Source organism: Callorhinus ursinus, unplaced genomic scaffold, assembly GCF_003265705.2.
Source record: "Callorhinus ursinus isolate GAN/ISIS: 27379988/994484 unplaced genomic scaffold, GSC_fseal_2.0 scaffold1, whole genome shotgun sequence".
NCBI classification, from domain to species: Eukaryota; Metazoa; Chordata; class Mammalia; order Carnivora; family Otariidae; genus Callorhinus; species Callorhinus ursinus.
In genome coordinates, this window is record NW_027397063.1 from 49052672 (window position 1) to 49070648 (window position 17977).

The following is a 17977-nucleotide window of genomic DNA, read 5'->3' on the forward strand; positions in this document are numbered from 1 at the left end:
GTCACCTTTCTTCACCCTCTCTTTGCTTAGAAAGTTCATGGTTTTGCAGATTGTTCAGCATTTGTTTGCTCTTAATGCTTGACTTCCACCAGTGAGAGAGATATTTTTAAACCATGTTGGCAGTTGAAACCCAATATGTAATGTTTACCCAACAGGATACTGGCCTTCTTGGGCCTTTCCTGCTAGGATTACACGTCAGTGATTTTGGAATGCCGTTCACTGTTACAGGCCTTCCTCACGCCCTAAAACAGGTACCTGAGTATTAAGACAATGAGATTCATTGTGATAAAAAGGTCAGCGGTTGTTTTATTAATTGGCAAGATACTGGATTTAAGATGGCAATTAAAAGTCTAAATGTCAAAGCTTGGAAGGCCTGCGTACCTTTGCTAATCACCCTGAGATACTGTGACATCTCAATTGTTTGATCTCCTTAAGGGGCAGTGAAGTAGGGTAAAGAACAAAGAATATGAATAAAGAATGCCACATGCTGGCTCTCTTCTTGAAGTTATTTTCAAGATCATTAAATAGGGTGCCTGGGTGGCTCAGATGGTTAAGCGCCTGCCTTCAGCTCAGGTCATGATCCCAGGGTCCTGGGATCGAGTCCCGCATCAGGCTCCCTGCTCCTTGGGAGCCTGCTTCTCCCTCTGCCTCTCTCTCTGTCTCTGTCTCTCATGAATAAATAAATAAAATTTTAAAAAATCATTAAATAAATGAACCTCGTGTGACATACTAAATGTTAATGATTTCTTTGGTTAATATGAATATTCTTGGCACTGACTGATAAGTAAACCTCAATAATTTACTTATCAAGTCTGCTATGTTCAGTGTCCAATTGTGAAATTGTTTCATGGCTGACTTACAAATGAAAAGAAATTACTTTTTCAAAGAGAGATAAAAATTGAATAAGTAATGTATCGATACCCCAGCATCCCTTGACTTACAGAAAGACTGATCTCTACCAGGCAATATCTAGGATAACTAACCTGAAATGGCTGAAAGAAGAGGCGATTTTCAATTCATTATACTCTCTTCTTAAAACAATAGGCTGTCAAATTTTGATCCCAAATACTCCTTTCTTCCCTGGGCACCTGTCATCTCTCTGTTGAAGAGTTTAAGTATGTCCTCTCTTACTCAGGTTCTTTCCTGCCTTTCTCATTCTTTGCCAAGGAACTCAAGTTTTTTTTTCTGTGAAATGACTTTATGAATGATGACCAGTGTCCTATTTTGTGTCACAAAAGCCCATTGGCCCAGTTAGTGTCTTAAACATTATATAGGAAGAAGGTGCTGTAGGATAAAGACAGTAAGTAATGTGCAAACACAAGAAGTGAAACATGAATTACCTTCACATTAAGTGTATAGTTTTCAGTCATTTTGGGAGTCACCAAAATAATAAGGGCTGTATTGTCCTGGTTATTCACTTTATGGAACATTGAGGTGCGAGGGGCCAAGCGTATCATGCCCTCACTTTTCCACCTTGCGTTGGAAAGGAGACAAATAAGCATGAATGCCCATTCACAAATAACCCTAGTGGGGGGACCCCGGAGTATGGCTAGAGATTCGGGAAACCGTTGTAGGAGCTGTGTTCACTCAGAGTTGGGAGAGAATGTGGAGCTTGGAGTGAGGGTAGCATCATGCCTAAGAGATCCCTAAGGAAGATGTCAAAAGTCTTGTCTAGCTTCTCATTCTTTGCTGTGCCAAACTTTCTCTATGACCTTAGAGAAGTCACTACAATGTCTATGGACTAACTTCCTCATCTGTACAAACTTAGTTATTTCAGCTTTAAAAGAATGTGAATGGGTGAATTTAAGTTGGTTTGTATGAGGTAACTTAAGACCCTCACTGCTGAGGGTTTGTGGGAAAATGCAGAATTGCAACAGAACAATCACAAGGATGCTTTTAGAATCCAAAGAGGCACTGAGACTGTGAAACCCGAGACTTCCTACTGGTTTATAAATTGGGAGATTCTGGAATTGAAGTGTGAATAGCCCTTTTCTGTGTTGATTAATTGCAGACCCCAGAGGATATAAACGAAGAACAAAGGATTCAGGAGTTGGCAGCAATGGAAGAGACCCGGATAGCAATTCTAAATAACCTCGAAGAACTTGAACAAAAAATCAAAGATATCAATGACCAGATGGATGAATCTTCCAGAGAGGTATAAACCAGGAGTTGACTTTTTACCCCTCTCTTGTTTCTCCCTTTCCTTTAGCTTAAAAATATTACTGCCTATTAAGACATAGGCTTCGGAAGCAGAATACATAGAAATCAACATGAGTTAACATTTTTTTCAGTGGGTCCAAGTACAGGGTAAAAATACCTTTTTAAAAAAAAAATAGTTCTTTTTTCCTGGTCTTTTTTTCTTAAGTCAGATGAGACAAACATATGAAGCCATTTTTGATGTACTTTGGGTATAACCAATTTTGTCTTAACAAAGCTGTATGCTCTCTGACTTGCTATGGATCTGTCAGCTGAGGTCCCCATACATTTAGGTGTCCAAGTTCAAATCCAACAAACATTTCCTGAGTATGCTTACTAAGAGTTGGACGTCATGTTGGACTATAGAGGGATTTATATATGCAGCAAACATAGACCTAGCTTTCTAGAGATTTGCAAACCAGAGAGGAGACAGACACATAGTCTATTACTCTTATAGGAGAAAGGGCCACTTTTCATACTACCTCCACGGAGCGAGAAGGAGCAAATGATTCTGCCGAGCATGTGTATATTCACAGATGATGCAGATAGCTCTAAGTGGAAGGGGACTGCTCACCTGTCATCTTCTACACAGACCCTGGACGCTCCCCCTGCTGGCATTGCTAAGAATGCATCGCTTGCATGCTGGGCCGGGTGTAATTTTCACTTCCCAAGCTCTGTGGACAAACACAGACAGACACACCTGCTCCCAAGATGGTTTGTGCTTGAGCCTGAATCTGAGCAAATAGGCAAAATACTCTTGAGAAGTTAGCAGAGAAGGAGTTGCAGTAGAAAAATTAAATGATAGGTAGATTTCTTAGTAAATGTATTGTGGGCTGTCCAGCCTTCTTATATAGGAATTCTGAGTCTCACCTGGACTCTCTGGGGTGTACTCTAGACCCCACAGTCTGGCTGATACCGTAGTACTTTTTGAAATCTGCGGCTGTTAAAAATGCACCTCTAAAGTGGACAATTGAGAATCTCTGAATGTGAAACACCTCTGAGCTTTGTTTTGTGTCCTCAGTTGGATATGGAATGTGCTCTTTTGGATGGAGAACAGAAATCTGAAACAACTGAACTTATGAAAGAGAAGGAAATTTTGGATCATCTAAATCGGAAAATAGCAGAACTGGAAAAGAATATCGTTGGTGAAAAGACCAAGGTAAAAGAAAAGTATATTTGAATTCAATTTTTATGAGCAATATGGTGGCTCCATTTGGTCGAATTTAAATGTTGTATGAATTCCCATGGTTTGGGATTTGTGTGTCATGTTCCTAGAGACAGTGGTACTAGAGGAAAGTCTTCAGATGAGGTAAGTTCTTCACAAAGAACTGTCAGGGACTGAGCTGCGGATGCTAAGGGAGTAGAGCCCATAGAACTTTCTGGGTTGATATTCATGGCGGCTTAACCTACTTGAGATGAGTGAATTGCTTTTTTCCAACAGGCTTTCTCCTCTTCTGATTGTGCTGTGTTTTTTAAAGATTGATTTTAGCATAAGAAGTTTATTCTTAACCACTGGTATCCTGTAGGGATGACTTAGGCATATTCAAACACGGTTGCCTTTTTTCTTTTCATTTTTCTGTTCATTAAGAATTTGAATGGGAACCATTCACCTCACCTGTCCTGCCTTGCCATTATCTTCAATGCAAGGGCACTGCTCTTTGACAAATGCATTGAAGTTGTCAGGGAATCCTCATACACTGCCAAGTGGAAAATACCCATGAAACACAGTTGACATTTACCTTGGAAAAGGTCTCACTCGTACATTTCAAGCCACAACCTGAATATTAGCTGATATCTACTTGGGAAAGTGGGAAAAATTACTTGCAGTTTTTAGAATTCAAGGTAGTAGTTGGGTTTTTTGTTTGTCTGTTTATTTGTTTATTTCCTCTGGGAAATATTTTACTTACTTTTTTCTCACATTCTGAGTTAGTTACAGCTAAACCAAGCCTAAAATTAAAAATTGAGATTCCAGTTTTGGAGGGAAAAAGCAAACGAACACGTTCTTCCTTGCTCACCATCTTCTCCACTAAGCTAAGAAAAAGAAAAAAAAAAATCAGTTTGAGTAGAGTAAGTCCTAGTGGGTAATATGTGGAAAGGATTTCTGCTGAATGCAGCTTCCTTTTTAGGCTCTACTTTGTTTGAGACCTATAAATAAGGGCATTTGATCTTGGTGCCAAAGAATGAGCTCAAAGTGATATTGTCAGAAATTGATGTCAGACTAACAGCTACACATCAATTTCTTGGTTGCCTGCTTGTCAAGATTAAGTACCCAGCTTTTTCACATTAAGTTTTATGTATGTTCCTTCTAGCTCCAGACTTTGAAATAGTAAAGAATCCATTTGGGTAGTTGGTATATTTTTCTTTAAAAAGCTCAAAGCCAGGTCAAAGGATTGATTGTCTCGATCTGCAGTAGAGGACGATTCTGCTTTTCCAAGATTCTGTACTGATACAGCAAGAAACCGTGGGAAGCATGAGATGTCTTTGTTTGGGGTGCTTATTAGTATATATTTTTATGTCCTCCTGGAAAACTTGTGGGACTGAGGAATGGGTATCATGTTCTCCACAAGCCTTTCTGCCTTCCTCATCCATGTAGTTATTTATCTTTGTGTAGCCCACACACGGCATGACCTGCAAATTCTTTTTGTCTCCATCATTCGCATGAGACACAAAAGCGAAGCAAGTCGTGTCAATCCCACCTCCCAGGGAAAGTCGTGTTATATTGTGTGGGCCTAAAGGAGAGGTGGAACTCCAGGGACATGGGCAGAAACAAGAAAGGGGGCCACCTCCATCCTTCCTGTTATTGTTTTGGTGAGCTTGACAGAGGCTCTGCGTAGGAGAGCGGACACTGGGGGCTTGAAGTATAGGATTGGTTCATGCAGCTCTTAGGGGAGTCGTTGGTCTTAGAAAGTGGGATTATTGTCTGTCATCACAGGGTGTGAAAAATGGCAGAAACTGGCGTTGGGTGAGAGATTCCAGAGAAGGACAAGGGAAGTGGAAACAGACTGGGCTAGACGATGTTATACAGATTTCTGATGACCATACTCAAATACCACTTGGTGGCATTACTATGTTTTTCAGATAAACTCATACGATTTTATGACACGGCTGTTTCACACTTTCACTCTGTTCAAACCTCTGGTCCATTTTCCTCCCACGGAGATGACCTCACCGCCTACTTCTCTGAGAAATCAGATGGATCCCATCCCCTCCCCACTCAGGAGGGTTCTCTCCCCCCCTCAAAGATAAGTGCCTTGGGATGTGCTCTGGGTGTCATCCCATCCCAGGTCAGCTCTTCTGTACCCCACTCCCCCAGCCTTCTCCCTCTTTCCTGGACTTTGACTGCCAACATGCCAACACTATTTTTACATTTTATTATTATTTAAAAACAAACTACCTTCCAGCTAGTGCCTTATCTCGTTTCTCTTCATCATAGCCATGCTTTTCAAACAGTGTTCTTCCTACACTGCGAGCCTTCTTCCTCAGTTCCCAATTACCCACCCTTCCAACTCGAGTTGGCCTAGGCCCCCACTTCTCCATCAGATTTGTCCCTGGTGAGACTACGAAAGACCTCGGTGCTGCCCAACCCACTGCGTGGTTTTTAGTCCTCTTGTGATCAGACGTCCTGAGCGGCATTCGAGACAGGGGACAACCGTTTTACTTCATACTCGCCCCTCCCCACCCTGCCCCTTGGCCGCTGGATGCCTCCTCTTGTGTTTTTCCTTCTCTTTCTCATACTCCTTCTCTGTGACTTTTCTGAGTTCCCTTTGCTTGTTCCTCTGCCTCTATAAAGCCGGTTGTTAGAGTGTTTGATCTGAATCCTCTTCTCTTGTACCCTCACATTCTTATAGCCATGGCTCCCCATGACCTGTAAACGCTGGTGACAGTCGAGTGTATGTCTTTAGCTTATAAGACTTTCCCAAACTTCTGACTCATATCCTGTAGCCTAGCTGACATCTGGACTCAGACATTTCACAGCTACTCTGACTCAACGCACCTAACGAACTCTTGATCTCCTTCCCCTTGTCTTCCACACGCAACCCGCCCCCCCATCCTGTTCTTCCTTCAGTATTCCCAGGCCAGGAGATGGCATCTCCAGCCACCTCTATGTCCAAATGGCAACCCGGAAGTTGATCTTGACCCTTCTTTTTCCATCACCCTCGCATTAAGAGTTCTCAATTTCTTCAGCTTCTCTGCATCTCCACTAACAGCACTCTCTTCTAAACCATCAGAATCTCTTCTTTCCTTCCATTTCCACGTGCTTCCCTTTCGTTCATTCTCTTCACAGCAGCCAGAACAATTTTTAAAAATATATAAATTAGATCCTAGCACTCTGATTTGTGTTCCACCATATTTTATATAAATTTTATATATTTATATCATGGGCCTTTGTCACTTCCCCCCCTCCTTCACCCGATGTGCACGGTGACCTTCTATTTGTGTAAAGAGTCATCCTCCCCCTGCCTCCTGCCAGATCTATTTCCTTGCAGATCTGTTTCCCATGCCTGGGATTCCCTTCCCATATTCCATATCTTGTTGGTTCTATCTTTCAGGGCTTAAGTTCATTGTTAGCTTTTCAGAAAAGCCCTTGCAGACCCTTCCAGTTCCGATTATGTTCTCCCTGTTGTTCTTTGAGTCCTTGTACAAATCCCATTTCATACTTCCCATGTTTGGGGCTTGTTAGATACGGATTTCCTTCTCTAGCGTGTGAAATAGAGGAAGGCACTGCTATCCACTATTTACCCAGCTTATAGCACAGGCTAGAATACCACCCAGTATGCTTCGGGAATATTGTCCTTGGATTTCCTGCAAACAGCAAGCCCAGGCGGAGCCTTAGCAGAAACACGGAGCCAGACACCTGCTCAAGAGCTACGTGCTGCCAAGTTCAGGCCATCTGGGATGGTGTGCTTCAGTGCACATGCCAGGGGGCTCGTCGTCACACTGCCAGCCCAGCCAGAGTGTAAGACAGAAGGAGGAAGTGGCCTTTGCCCTTTTGGATCTCGTTTCCTTTTCCACACACCTGTTGCTGCGGTCAGATAGAAACTGTGGAATGAGAAAACCAAGACCTGGAAAGATACCCTGTCAGGCAAGCTCCGCTTCAGATGTCGGTAGCACATCCTGTAAGCCTGACCCTACTTTTTTGGAGACAAGGCCTAGAGCCATAGGAGGAAGGCTTACTAACACCTCAAATTTCAAGTGCTGGCGTGAAATTATCGACATCGTTTCCTTGGCACGTGAGGCCAGTCTTTGGTATTATTTCTCTTATGTGATTTGGGAACTATCATTCTATTTTTTACCCAGTTGGTATAAATTAATATACAGGTGTCACTCACTTTTCTGATGTTCACGTTATGGCACCTCCCATTTACGAAAGGCCTCCATCAGCACCTGTTTTCCCTGATAGAAATCCGAATAGGGTTTCCTCCTTTATGCAAAAGGTGGCGAGAAGTGAACCTAGCGCGTTCAAGGCGACTCTAGCGCTCATCTTGTGTCTAGCATCCAGCGTGAGTAAAGCGTTCAGCGTGTGTCTAGCGTTCAGCCTGAGTCTAGCGCTTAGCTTGAGTCTAGCGCTCAGCGTGTGTGTTGCCAGGAGCGCGCCCTCGCACCCCCCAGCAGCCAGAGTGGCGCCACCCAGCTCCCTCCCTGGGAACTACAGCAGCATCTCCGCATCCTGCAGCCACAGCTTCCTTCCAACTGTGTCTGTGAGCATCTGTGCTTTATCACCGTTTACTGGGTGCATCTGTTAGATGAGCAAGAGGTGTCCTAAGGTATAAGAAAAGCCTAAGAGAGTTATTTTGGGGGCCCGAGAAGGCTTAAAAATTTTTCCATATAAATTAATGGTCATTGCTTCTTCGCTTTACACTATTTTGGCTTAGGAAACGTTTCATAGGAGCACTGCTTTCAGATACGGGGGGGAACCTGTATGTTATAGATGACTGCTATTTATTATATATTACCATCTAAAATATAAAGAGCATGAAATACAGACAACATATAAAATATAGACAATGTATTCAATTATATATTTATTGAACATTTTTTGCAGTGGCTCCCTGAGCTGACGTTTCTCTGCCCTTATGGGATCCACAGCCAAAAGCATCAGGAAGCCCATTTCCACGTGGCTCTGAGCTACGTGCTCAGACAGTAGCCACATCACAAATAGAGTCTCTATGAACATGGGTAAACCCTGAACAAATATAAGTATCTGACTCCAATGTAAGTCCAGAGAGGATATTTATTTGATGAAGTAGTAAGCCAAGAGGCCATAGTGTTTTCCTGGGGCGAGTAAAAGGAGAGAGAATTGTTAACCTCTGCCCTAATGAACAGATTCAGTTTAATGAGCTTGGCGGCAGAATGGAGAAGCCACTGGGACCATGAAGTTCAGTGCTGGCAGAGCCTGGTTGTGGACTTGGCTTCCCTTCTTACCGCTGCCCCAACCCCACGGCCACGCCCAGCTGGGGCCACTGCTGAGCAGATGTGTGCACACCTGCATTTGTTTAGGTAGGTTTTCCTTCTGTCTTTGCCTCGTTCTGACCGCAGTAAGAATTCCAGACAAAAAATAGTTTCCCAATTGCTTCTACTTTATTATAGAAGAATTTCAATTTCCTCTATGACGATTATCAGTGTCTCATCTCTGCTTCTTTGGCATACAAAAATCAATAGTCAGTTTTACTGAAATTCAGTAAAATGGTTAAGGAAGGGCTCCGCGTCCTAGTCTTGTCACAGAGTCTTTCCATTACCCAGATGCCCCATCATAAAGCTCACTCTTTGTTTTAGGGTCTGTCCTTACACAAATGAATTACGGCATTTTGTTGCCATCCTGGCCTGTCTTTGTTTATAACTAATCAGGCTTAAAGGTGCAAATGGAAGCTTAAATCATTCTATGCCATATATAACTCGTGCCACAGTGAAATCTTGTTACTCGACTAATTTTCCTACACGAAGCATGTATCATTGTATCTGAAATGGTTACATTTTATTCCCCCATTATTATCTTGCCAAAGTACCTGTTACTTCCTCTCCATCCTTCCTTTAGAGCCAGGGGGAAGACAGCCTGGCCCAGAATTCCTCAGCAAAGTGTTAATGCTTCTGGAGTGCAGAGCATTTGCCAAGTCACAGGCAGTGTTCAGAAGGGACCCAGCCCTTCCCGTGCCTCTTTCTTACATTTCAAAGTTAGCTAGAGGAAGTGGGAAGAGTATCGTGGGATTTGGGGATTCAGTCAACAGGATTCCAGATTAGGGTTCTTTTTTTCTGGTGGTTGTTTGATTATAGAAGTCCCTAGTGTTCCGATTGTCCAGTCTTTTCTACGCTAACCACCAATCAATTGTGTAATTAAAATGTCAAAGCTAAAAGAAAAAAAAATCTGGAGAAAGAAGTATAAGGATGTGGCTCTGTAGAGGCAGGCAGAGAATGCGTTCTCAGCTTTCCAGCATTCATTGACACAAGTCCATAATCTTTTCTCTGCAATTCTAAAATCTGAAAAGTTTGGGGGGGGCGGAAATCACTTTGTAAGATTAGCACCAAAACTTGTTTGGTTGTGAAACCTGACTTTGACTAATATTCACACTTATGTAAATATTCATAAGTAGCTGCAGAAATAGAAACGTGTTTGATTATAGGTACTGGCCCAGAACTTACTGGAAATGTCTTTTAATATATGCTCTATGAACTGCATTACCTCTATAAAATTCGGAATATTCTGAAATCTGGAACACATCTGGCCTTAAGAATTTCAGGTAAGTGATTTTGGATCTAAAACAATTGCCTAATCTGTGAACCCACGAGGATGCCTACCTCCCAAACCACAGGGTTTAGGAACTGAAAGGAAAGGTATTCTCAGGGTATATGGAAAGGACTTTGGATCGACTGCCTTTAGAAATGATGGCTTAGGTACTATGACTTTAAACCCATCACTGTATCAACTCCAAACCTGACCTAGTGTTTCATGAAACACACCCAAGTACTCAGTGTGTGCTGGGTTCTGTGCTAAACACTTTGGGAATTAGGAAGATGGACCTTAAGTTTTAAGAGAATCTTTATTAAGCTAATAGAGTTGCCAGATTCAGCAAATAAATAAATAAATAAATAAATAAATAAATAAATAAATCCTATATACATCTCATCCCATATATATATTTACATATTATATTTGAATTTCAGATAAACAGAGAATAAATTTCGGTGTAATTATGCCCTAGGCATTATTTGGGACATACTTACATTAAAAGATCATTTGTCGTTCATCTGAAATTCAAATTTAACTGAATGTCCTCTATTTTATCTGACAGCCCCACAAGCTAATAAAGTAAGCATCTTTTCAGAGTAACCTTGAACCGTTTGATTACCAAATATTACTTAGATGTGGTAAAATTATGTCTTCATTGGGATTCAAGAATTTTCTGTGTAATATTGAAATTCAAATAAAGCCAGCAAGTTCAATTTCAGTTCCTTCCTTCAAGAATACAACTCAAAAGAGAGAAACTTATATTACTGTCTTCTAACCACATTTCCAGCAAAATAAGTGGTCTAAAGATGAGCTTTAAATTATTTAGTTCATTAAAGATTACTGGTAATTCTTGTGTATAAGTTCAAGTTATTTAGAGTAAACTCATCCACACTCCTGATCATTTGTCTGACTAGAAGAGTCATTTTGCATCTGATCTTGAAATGCATCATTCCTCTCTGAATGTGCATTGGATTTTGGAATCTCATAGTACATTTTTTGTTTGGTTTACTTGAGGCATTTAATTTGAATGTAAAAAAACTGTACAATTGGGGTGTCACTTGTAAAAGGGCCTTTTATACTATGAAGGGAAGGCACTAAGCCAAATGTTTGAAGAGCACTCTTTGGTGCCTTGTGTATTAATGTCCCATGTCTTCATTTAAAAAAGCGAATTGTTGTTAATTGCCTTTGCCTCTCACATCATCCTGGGGGGCTCATTCAGGGTTTCCCAACCTGACTGTGTATGAGAAAATATGGAGGGATTTTTAAAATACTCATACCCTATTTTGCTCCTGAATGTTTGACTGTGTGGAGACTTGGAAAACAGTATATTTAAAAGCTCACCCAGGTTTTTCTAATGTGCAGTCTGAGCTAAGAACCACAGAGCTAACTGGACTGTACTTCGTGAGAACAATGATCAGGTTCCCTCTTTTCTCTACTTATAGTCCCTTTGTAAATATTTACTGAGTGAGTGAATAAACAACTCACCATGGAGGCGAATAGAAGCCCAATTTTATATACTGATTTGTGCTTTAATTTGCTGTGAATAATGTACCTTTGGTCATATATAGGAACTTTAGGAACATCAGTGTTAAATGTAAAAAAGGGGCAGAATCTGGCAATGAAATTGTGACCCAGGTGGATTTTGCCAGTACATGAAGACAAATCAGTGCAAGAGCAGTGTGAACAGAAGCAGCTGTGTCTCTAGTGAAGTCACATTCTGTGTTGGTTTTATAAATGCCCCCTTGTGCATCTGCATTTTCCTGGAGTGTTCCAATTCCTTGTCATTATTTTTTCAATAAACCTAAATTTGTTACAAATTTATTAAATTTACTCATTAAAATTGAATAATTTATTGAAGATTTAATTTAAATTTTATTTAATTTAAAATTCATTACAATTCACTTAAATACACTTGTTTCTTGAAAATAGATTCATGAATCCTAAAAAAAAACAGTTAAGCTCTCTGCCAATTTGGTGTTTAGAAAATATTGCTGTGCCTATAATAATTAGAATAGGTGAGTTTACCAGTTTAAATCTGGGGGAAGGAAATAACAGCTAGTTTTCATATTTTGCATGTCCAAAAGCAAGAATCCCTGAACCCTGACATGCCATCTAATTTGTCCATATACTTGTCTTTGCCATATAAGTCCCTTTGCTGGGATTCGTGAATCTATTTTCAAGAAATGAGTGTATTTAAGTGAATTGTAATGAATTTTAAATTAAATAAAACCTAAATTAAATTTTCAATAAATTTATTAAATTTTAATGAGTAAATTTAATAAATTTGTAACAAATTGAACAGATTTAAGTTTATTGCTTTGCTGTAGAAGGTGATATTTTCAGCTCTAATTAACTAGTTGCCTAGAGCTAATTTTCCCTTGAAAACTTTCTGGGCAATAAATAGAAAGTAGGAATATTAATTTCTTTCTGGCTTGAGTTGGCCACCTTTTGGCTGGCACTGGAGTGATATCACCTCTCTGGTCCTCCGTGAGTGATGGCTAGGCCCACCTGTCACTGGTCCTTTCATCCTTGCCCTTTACTTCCTTTGCCCTCACTTTGGCCCCACTAAGCTTTTGCTCTGAGACCTAAGTCGTGCTCATAGCATTACTAGTAAACCAGAGAAGCTAAAGAAGGTTCTGATGGTGCCCGCTTGCATAATTCTTCTCACTGCCCCCTTGTACGGAATTGCAAAACATTTTGAGCACCTCAGAAGGAAGGCACTATGTAAACATAAAGTACTTTTTATTTGTTATCTGTGCTTATTAGTAGTAATACAAAATGGGGAGCATCAGAGGAATGGTTTGGTTATTTCTTCAGATTTGAGACCTCTGTTTCAGGCCAGTGCCTTTCCATGTGATCAAATATCATATCAATGTTTTCTGTCAAATGTAACTTTAAATTTTACAGTTTTGCACATTTGGTATTTAAGGGGATTGGATAGTTTTCTTTCTTTCTTTCTTTCTTTTTCTTTCTTTCTTTCTTTCTTTCTTTCTTTCTTTCTTTCTTTCTTTCTTTCTTTCTTTCTTTTTTTAGCTTTCTTCTTAGAACTAGAATTGCTGCAAAATCCAGTGATACAGTAGCTAGAAACAGAACTCTTTTTGGACAAAATTCTTTTGCTGTATAAATAGGGCAATCTTTGATCCATGCACAGAAGAAATAACACCTTTTCTTATCCAAAGGACGACTGGTATTCTGTATTGCTGGCTGTATTAAAGGGAAAAAAAATGATTCATTCTGAAACTAAAGACTGAATCTGAATGGGCCCCATCTATTCAGCTTTTCTGTGAATGAACATGTGATGATCCTTCGCTCTGTGAGCCAGGCCATTGCCTCTCTCTACCTCCTGCACTGTGGGTCTGCACAGGGCTCACACTTGCCATTAAAGACAGAGGAAACTTTCTGGATAGTCTGCAAAAGTTTCAGTTGCAGAAACATTTTTATCTTTTTTTTTTTTAAGATTTTCTTTATTCATTTGAGAGAGAGACAGGGACAGAGAGAGATCATGAGCAGGGAGAGGCAGAGGGAGAAGCAAGCGGACTCCCTGCTGAGCAGGCAGCCCGAGGACTCAGAGGCTCGGGGCTCCATCTCAGGACCTGGAGATCATGACCCAAGCCGAAGGCAGACACTTTACCATCTGAGCCAGCCAGGCGCCCCTGCAGAAGCGTTTTTAGATTGATATATGAAGTAGGATTCTCAGTTTTATAACTTCCGGATTTAATCATTTTGAGAGGAAAAAAATGCACTTCTAAACCTAGATACATATTTCTAAAATGCCCTTGACATTTGAAAATTTTCTGCCAAAAATGGACACCTAAGTGAATTGGTATAGGTATTTATGTCCTAGTTTTAGACTTAAACCATAATCTCTTTTATAAAGAATCTAAAGATATGTTTAAACGGGAAATCATGGCCATTCAGATGAAGAAATTATAGTAAATGTAATTTTATAGGACTATTTGAGAGCTGCATCCTTTAAAAAATCCTTCTCTGATCAAGCTTAGAAGCCAGTTTTATTGGTATCTGCACTTAGAGTGAATGAAGCAAGGAGAGTAAGGTCGTGGTCACTGTGCTTACTGAGGGTCAAATTGTGGTAGCGCTTCATGAAGCGCTTCTTTTTTTTTTTAAGATTTTATTTATTTATTTATTTGAGAGAGAGAATGAGAGAGAGCATGAGAGGCAGGAGGGTCAGAGGGAGAAGCAGACTCCCTGCTGAGCAGGGAGCCCGATGTGGGACTCGATCCCGGGACTCCAGGATCATGACCTGAGCCAAAGGCAGTCGCTCAACCAACTGAGCCACCCAGGCGCCCCAACGCTTCTTTTTTTTTAAGATTTTATGTGTTCATTTGAGAGAGAGTAAGAGAGAGAATGAGCAGGGAGAGTGGCAGAGAGAGAGAGAGGGAGAAGCAGACTCCCCATTGAGCAGGGAGCCCGACCCCAGGACCCTCGGATCATGACCTGAACCAAAGGCAGATGCTTAACCTACTGAGCCACCCAGGTGCCCCTCATGAAGAGCTTCTGTGTAGGCTGCTGACAGAGTAACACCAGGGGAGAATCAGGTCTAAAATTTACTTCAAGGCTTCAGAGCATCATAAAGGAAACACAGGCTGGAAAGACAAGCACTAAAGAGGTTGAAGTATTGTTTCTCAATTTAAAAGGTGACTTTATTACAGAATTTGCCTGGAAGACCCCAGAGAATGTCCAAGGTCCCTGGAGTGTGTGACTGGGGAAGGATTCAGTGTTATCTCCTCCTTTCTCTTCTGTTTTCTGACACCTGGGTGTTCTCCTCTCCTTTTTTCCACAGTCCATGTTTCAAGTATTTTTCATGTCAGTCACTGTAGAGAAGTCTTCATCTCCGCAATAAATGTCACATGTCGGTGTATCCAAACGGTGTGATATGCCTCCCCTCGCTGCTTTGTCAGGCTTGCCTTCTTCCCTGCTCTCTCAGCCTTGGAATCAGATTTTCTAATTGCTTAAGCTTTGAAGTTTGCCAAATAGCTAGACCTATTTCAGGTGATCGGGGCATCGACTAGTGTACCTGGCATGCTTCTGGTCTGAGAACAAAATTACAGTAATTTCCAAAGCTTGCTGAACAAATGCCTTGAGCAAATTAGACCACAACCTTACTTGAGGTAAATGTCTGCTTTCCTTTGCCTGGTTCTCTGCCCAGGGACTCTTTGCAAGGCTATCTTATAAATTTGGTTGGCATTTCTTTTGTCCTTTGTTCTCCATGGACCAGCTTCTTCTACTTTAAACATGGTGGCAGGAAGGATGGAAGGAAGGAAGGATGGGGGTCATTGCCAGTACCACGTGACATGGACCGTGTTTTGAGAATGCAGAAATGAGGCCCCCTTGTCTTTACTTCCACTTATCTTAGTCACTAACTAGGTATGTTTCTACATGCATAGGATATCTAGTTTGTGTGTGTGTGTGTGTGTGTGTGTGTGTGTGTTGATGTTATCCTTGGGAAATGTTCACTAACGCCTGCTTCGGGTGTGAAGGTAATTTCTATTCTTCTATTTTCTGATTTCTGAACTTCAGGAGAAGGTAAAGCTTGATGCTGAGAGGGAAAAACTAGAGAGGCTTCAGGAGCTTTACTCCGAGCAGAAGACCCAGCTGGACAATTGTCCTGAGTCCATGAGGGAGCAATTACAGCAACAACTGAAGAGGGTCAGTAGCAAACAGGAATGTGCCAGTCGTCTTTTGTTTTTCGGTGTTTTTTCAATGAAGTTCCACTTACCTATGACTTCCTACTTCATACAGCATAAATTTGCCTAAGTTCTGGTCATTAGATACTTTTCAAATAGAAATATGCATGCTGACAGAATATATTATTTCATGCTAATCAGTTAAACAATTCCTTGTTAGAATCCTTCACTCATTTATAATGCAAAAGAACAGTTCTGGAGTCATTCTTTGTAACAAAAGAGAGTCATTCTTTGTGACATATAACCGACACTGAGATTGTAGCATTTAAATCTACTGACATCTTTCCCTGCATTCTCTGCTGCATCGTGAGTACTGTTTGCCCTTGGACCCTTGGATTTTTTTTTCCTCTCAGCCTGATTTTATACTTGGCCCCCCAAATTATCCTATTCTCTGATTTGCTTCCCATCACCACCCACTGTGTTTCTTTTTCTTTCTGCCTCTTAGTGACATTGAACTCGTTAGCGCAGCCACAGCAAACACCAAGACCCAAGACACAGGGCAATGCCCTCCACATCTTCTTAGATGAGCTTCATCATTTTTTAAAGCTTAGTGCAGCGTGGACTTTTTGGTGGGTTTTATCGGGTTATCCTCCGATCGTTGAAGTTGGCTGTGCTTAACATGATCACGTGGGTCATCTGCTGAAATGAGGCTTCGAGATGGAGAGTTTCACAAACACTGGCAAGACCACTTAATATTTCAGAGCCTCTTGACAACTGGGTCATTTGCTCTGAACAGCAACGCAAATAACCGTGACCCTGGGGGAACAGTCTTGGATCTCTAGAAGAGTCATGTCATAGTGACTTGTGCTAAGTGACTAACAACTCATGATTCCATGTGACTAGAAAAGAAAGGCTAGTTTCATTCATGTTATTCTGTCAGGACCTTCTTGGGAGTGGGCAAGTCGAAACATCAGCTAAGGTAGCCCCAACCTTGGAAATGTTTAAGATAGCCTTTAATACAAAAACATTTGATAACTTAGAGTAGCATTAGGTTATGAAAAATTACATTTAAAATTTTTCAGTGTAATACAGAGGTTGAAAGCATCATAATAAATAGTACCAAAGGCAGACAGGTTAACCTGCAGCATAACGATTTTAATATTTTAACAAATAGTAACTTTCTTACTATGTTGGATCAAAAAAGTCCCAACAATGTTTCTTCCTCTTTACTCCTTTTATTGTATACAGCTGAATTTGCAGTAAGAAGAGAAAACTTCCTGTCCCTCAGTGTCATAATTCTCTAGAAATCTTGTGATGAAAATAATTGGGAAAACATTAGTATTTGTAAAATTATTTTTGCTTGTAATTTGTGTTCATGCCAGTTCACTGAAGAGATTGGGAAACTGCCTTTTATTATTTGTTCACTGGTTTTCAACTCTCCTCATTGCTAATGATTTTACACAGTGGTCATGTTACTACTTTATCTAAAGTCAGCAGCAACTTACATATTTTGTTCTTCTCTGCCTCTAGTTATCCAGTTATTGCTTGAACTCTTTATAAACACTGCTGCAAATAAAAATTAGTAAATTCTGTTAATTACTGAGACTCAGATTGATACAAATAATGGCCGTTTGCTTAATCTAGCCTCTATAGGATAACTCTAAATGTATGTACATTCTAAGGATGTCCAAAGGAGGACAGGAAGTGATGCAGACAGCCTCTTCCACTATTTCACAGCAAAGACCCCTTTTCTCTTTCTCTCCAAGCAGAGTGTAAAATTCTTATCATAAATTCCTTTCATTGGGAGAGATAACTGGCTTGTAGTAGCTTCTATTCACCTGTATTAAGAGGTCCATTAATTTTACAGGGATGACGTCCAGAGTAACTCTCCACCAATCCCACGGCTTAATCAGTAAAAAGTCCACTTATTTCATGAGAAGTCCATTCATACTAGGGACTTCCTGTGTTACCACAGCTCATTTCCCTTAAGACTTCAAACCCTTCTGAATACCCCTTCCTTAGAAAGCTTTCCCAAAGGCATTTAAACTAGATGCAGTAAAGGTGATTTTCTTACCACCAACTTCACTAGGTGGCAGGTTATACAAAAGAAAAAATAAATGAACAGGAAGAACATCATTTTCTTAAACTGTGTGTTATCCCAAGTACTTAAGCTGAAGTTCTGGAATGATTTTTTGTGCACAACACTATGGCTTTATGACTGGGCTTCTTCTAATTCCCTGCTTTAGCGTCAGAATGCAGCTTTCATCTGAGTAGTTGTATGTAGTTGAGGTGGGCTCACCAGTTGAACTGTTCCCTAGGATGCAAGCATTTTGGAAAAGAAAGCAGAAGTTAAATGAGTCTTTTGTTTGCCAGGAGAAGTTCCACTAGTAAATGGAGAAGACACCTGGCTAGG

The 17977-nt window shown here is 40.7% G+C and overlaps 1 protein-coding gene across 6 annotated transcripts in view; it reads left to right on the forward strand.

The window, feature by feature from the left end:
• PHLDB2 (pleckstrin homology like domain family B member 2) overlaps window positions 1-17977 on the forward strand; it is a 215374-nt gene that overhangs the window by 154592 nt on the left and 42805 nt on the right. For 5 of the 6 annotated variants that reach the window (XM_073893115.1, XM_073893121.1, XM_025874009.2 and 2 more), the window contains exons 5-7: window positions 2012-2155; window positions 3218-3355; window positions 15458-15586. In XM_073893115.1, coding sequence (XP_073749216.1) covers window positions 2012-2155; window positions 3218-3355; window positions 15458-15586 — 411 coding nt within the window. The remainder of the gene's footprint in view (window positions 1-2011; window positions 2156-3217; window positions 3356-15457; window positions 15587-17977) is intronic. The other variant, XM_025874013.2, reaches the window with a different exon arrangement.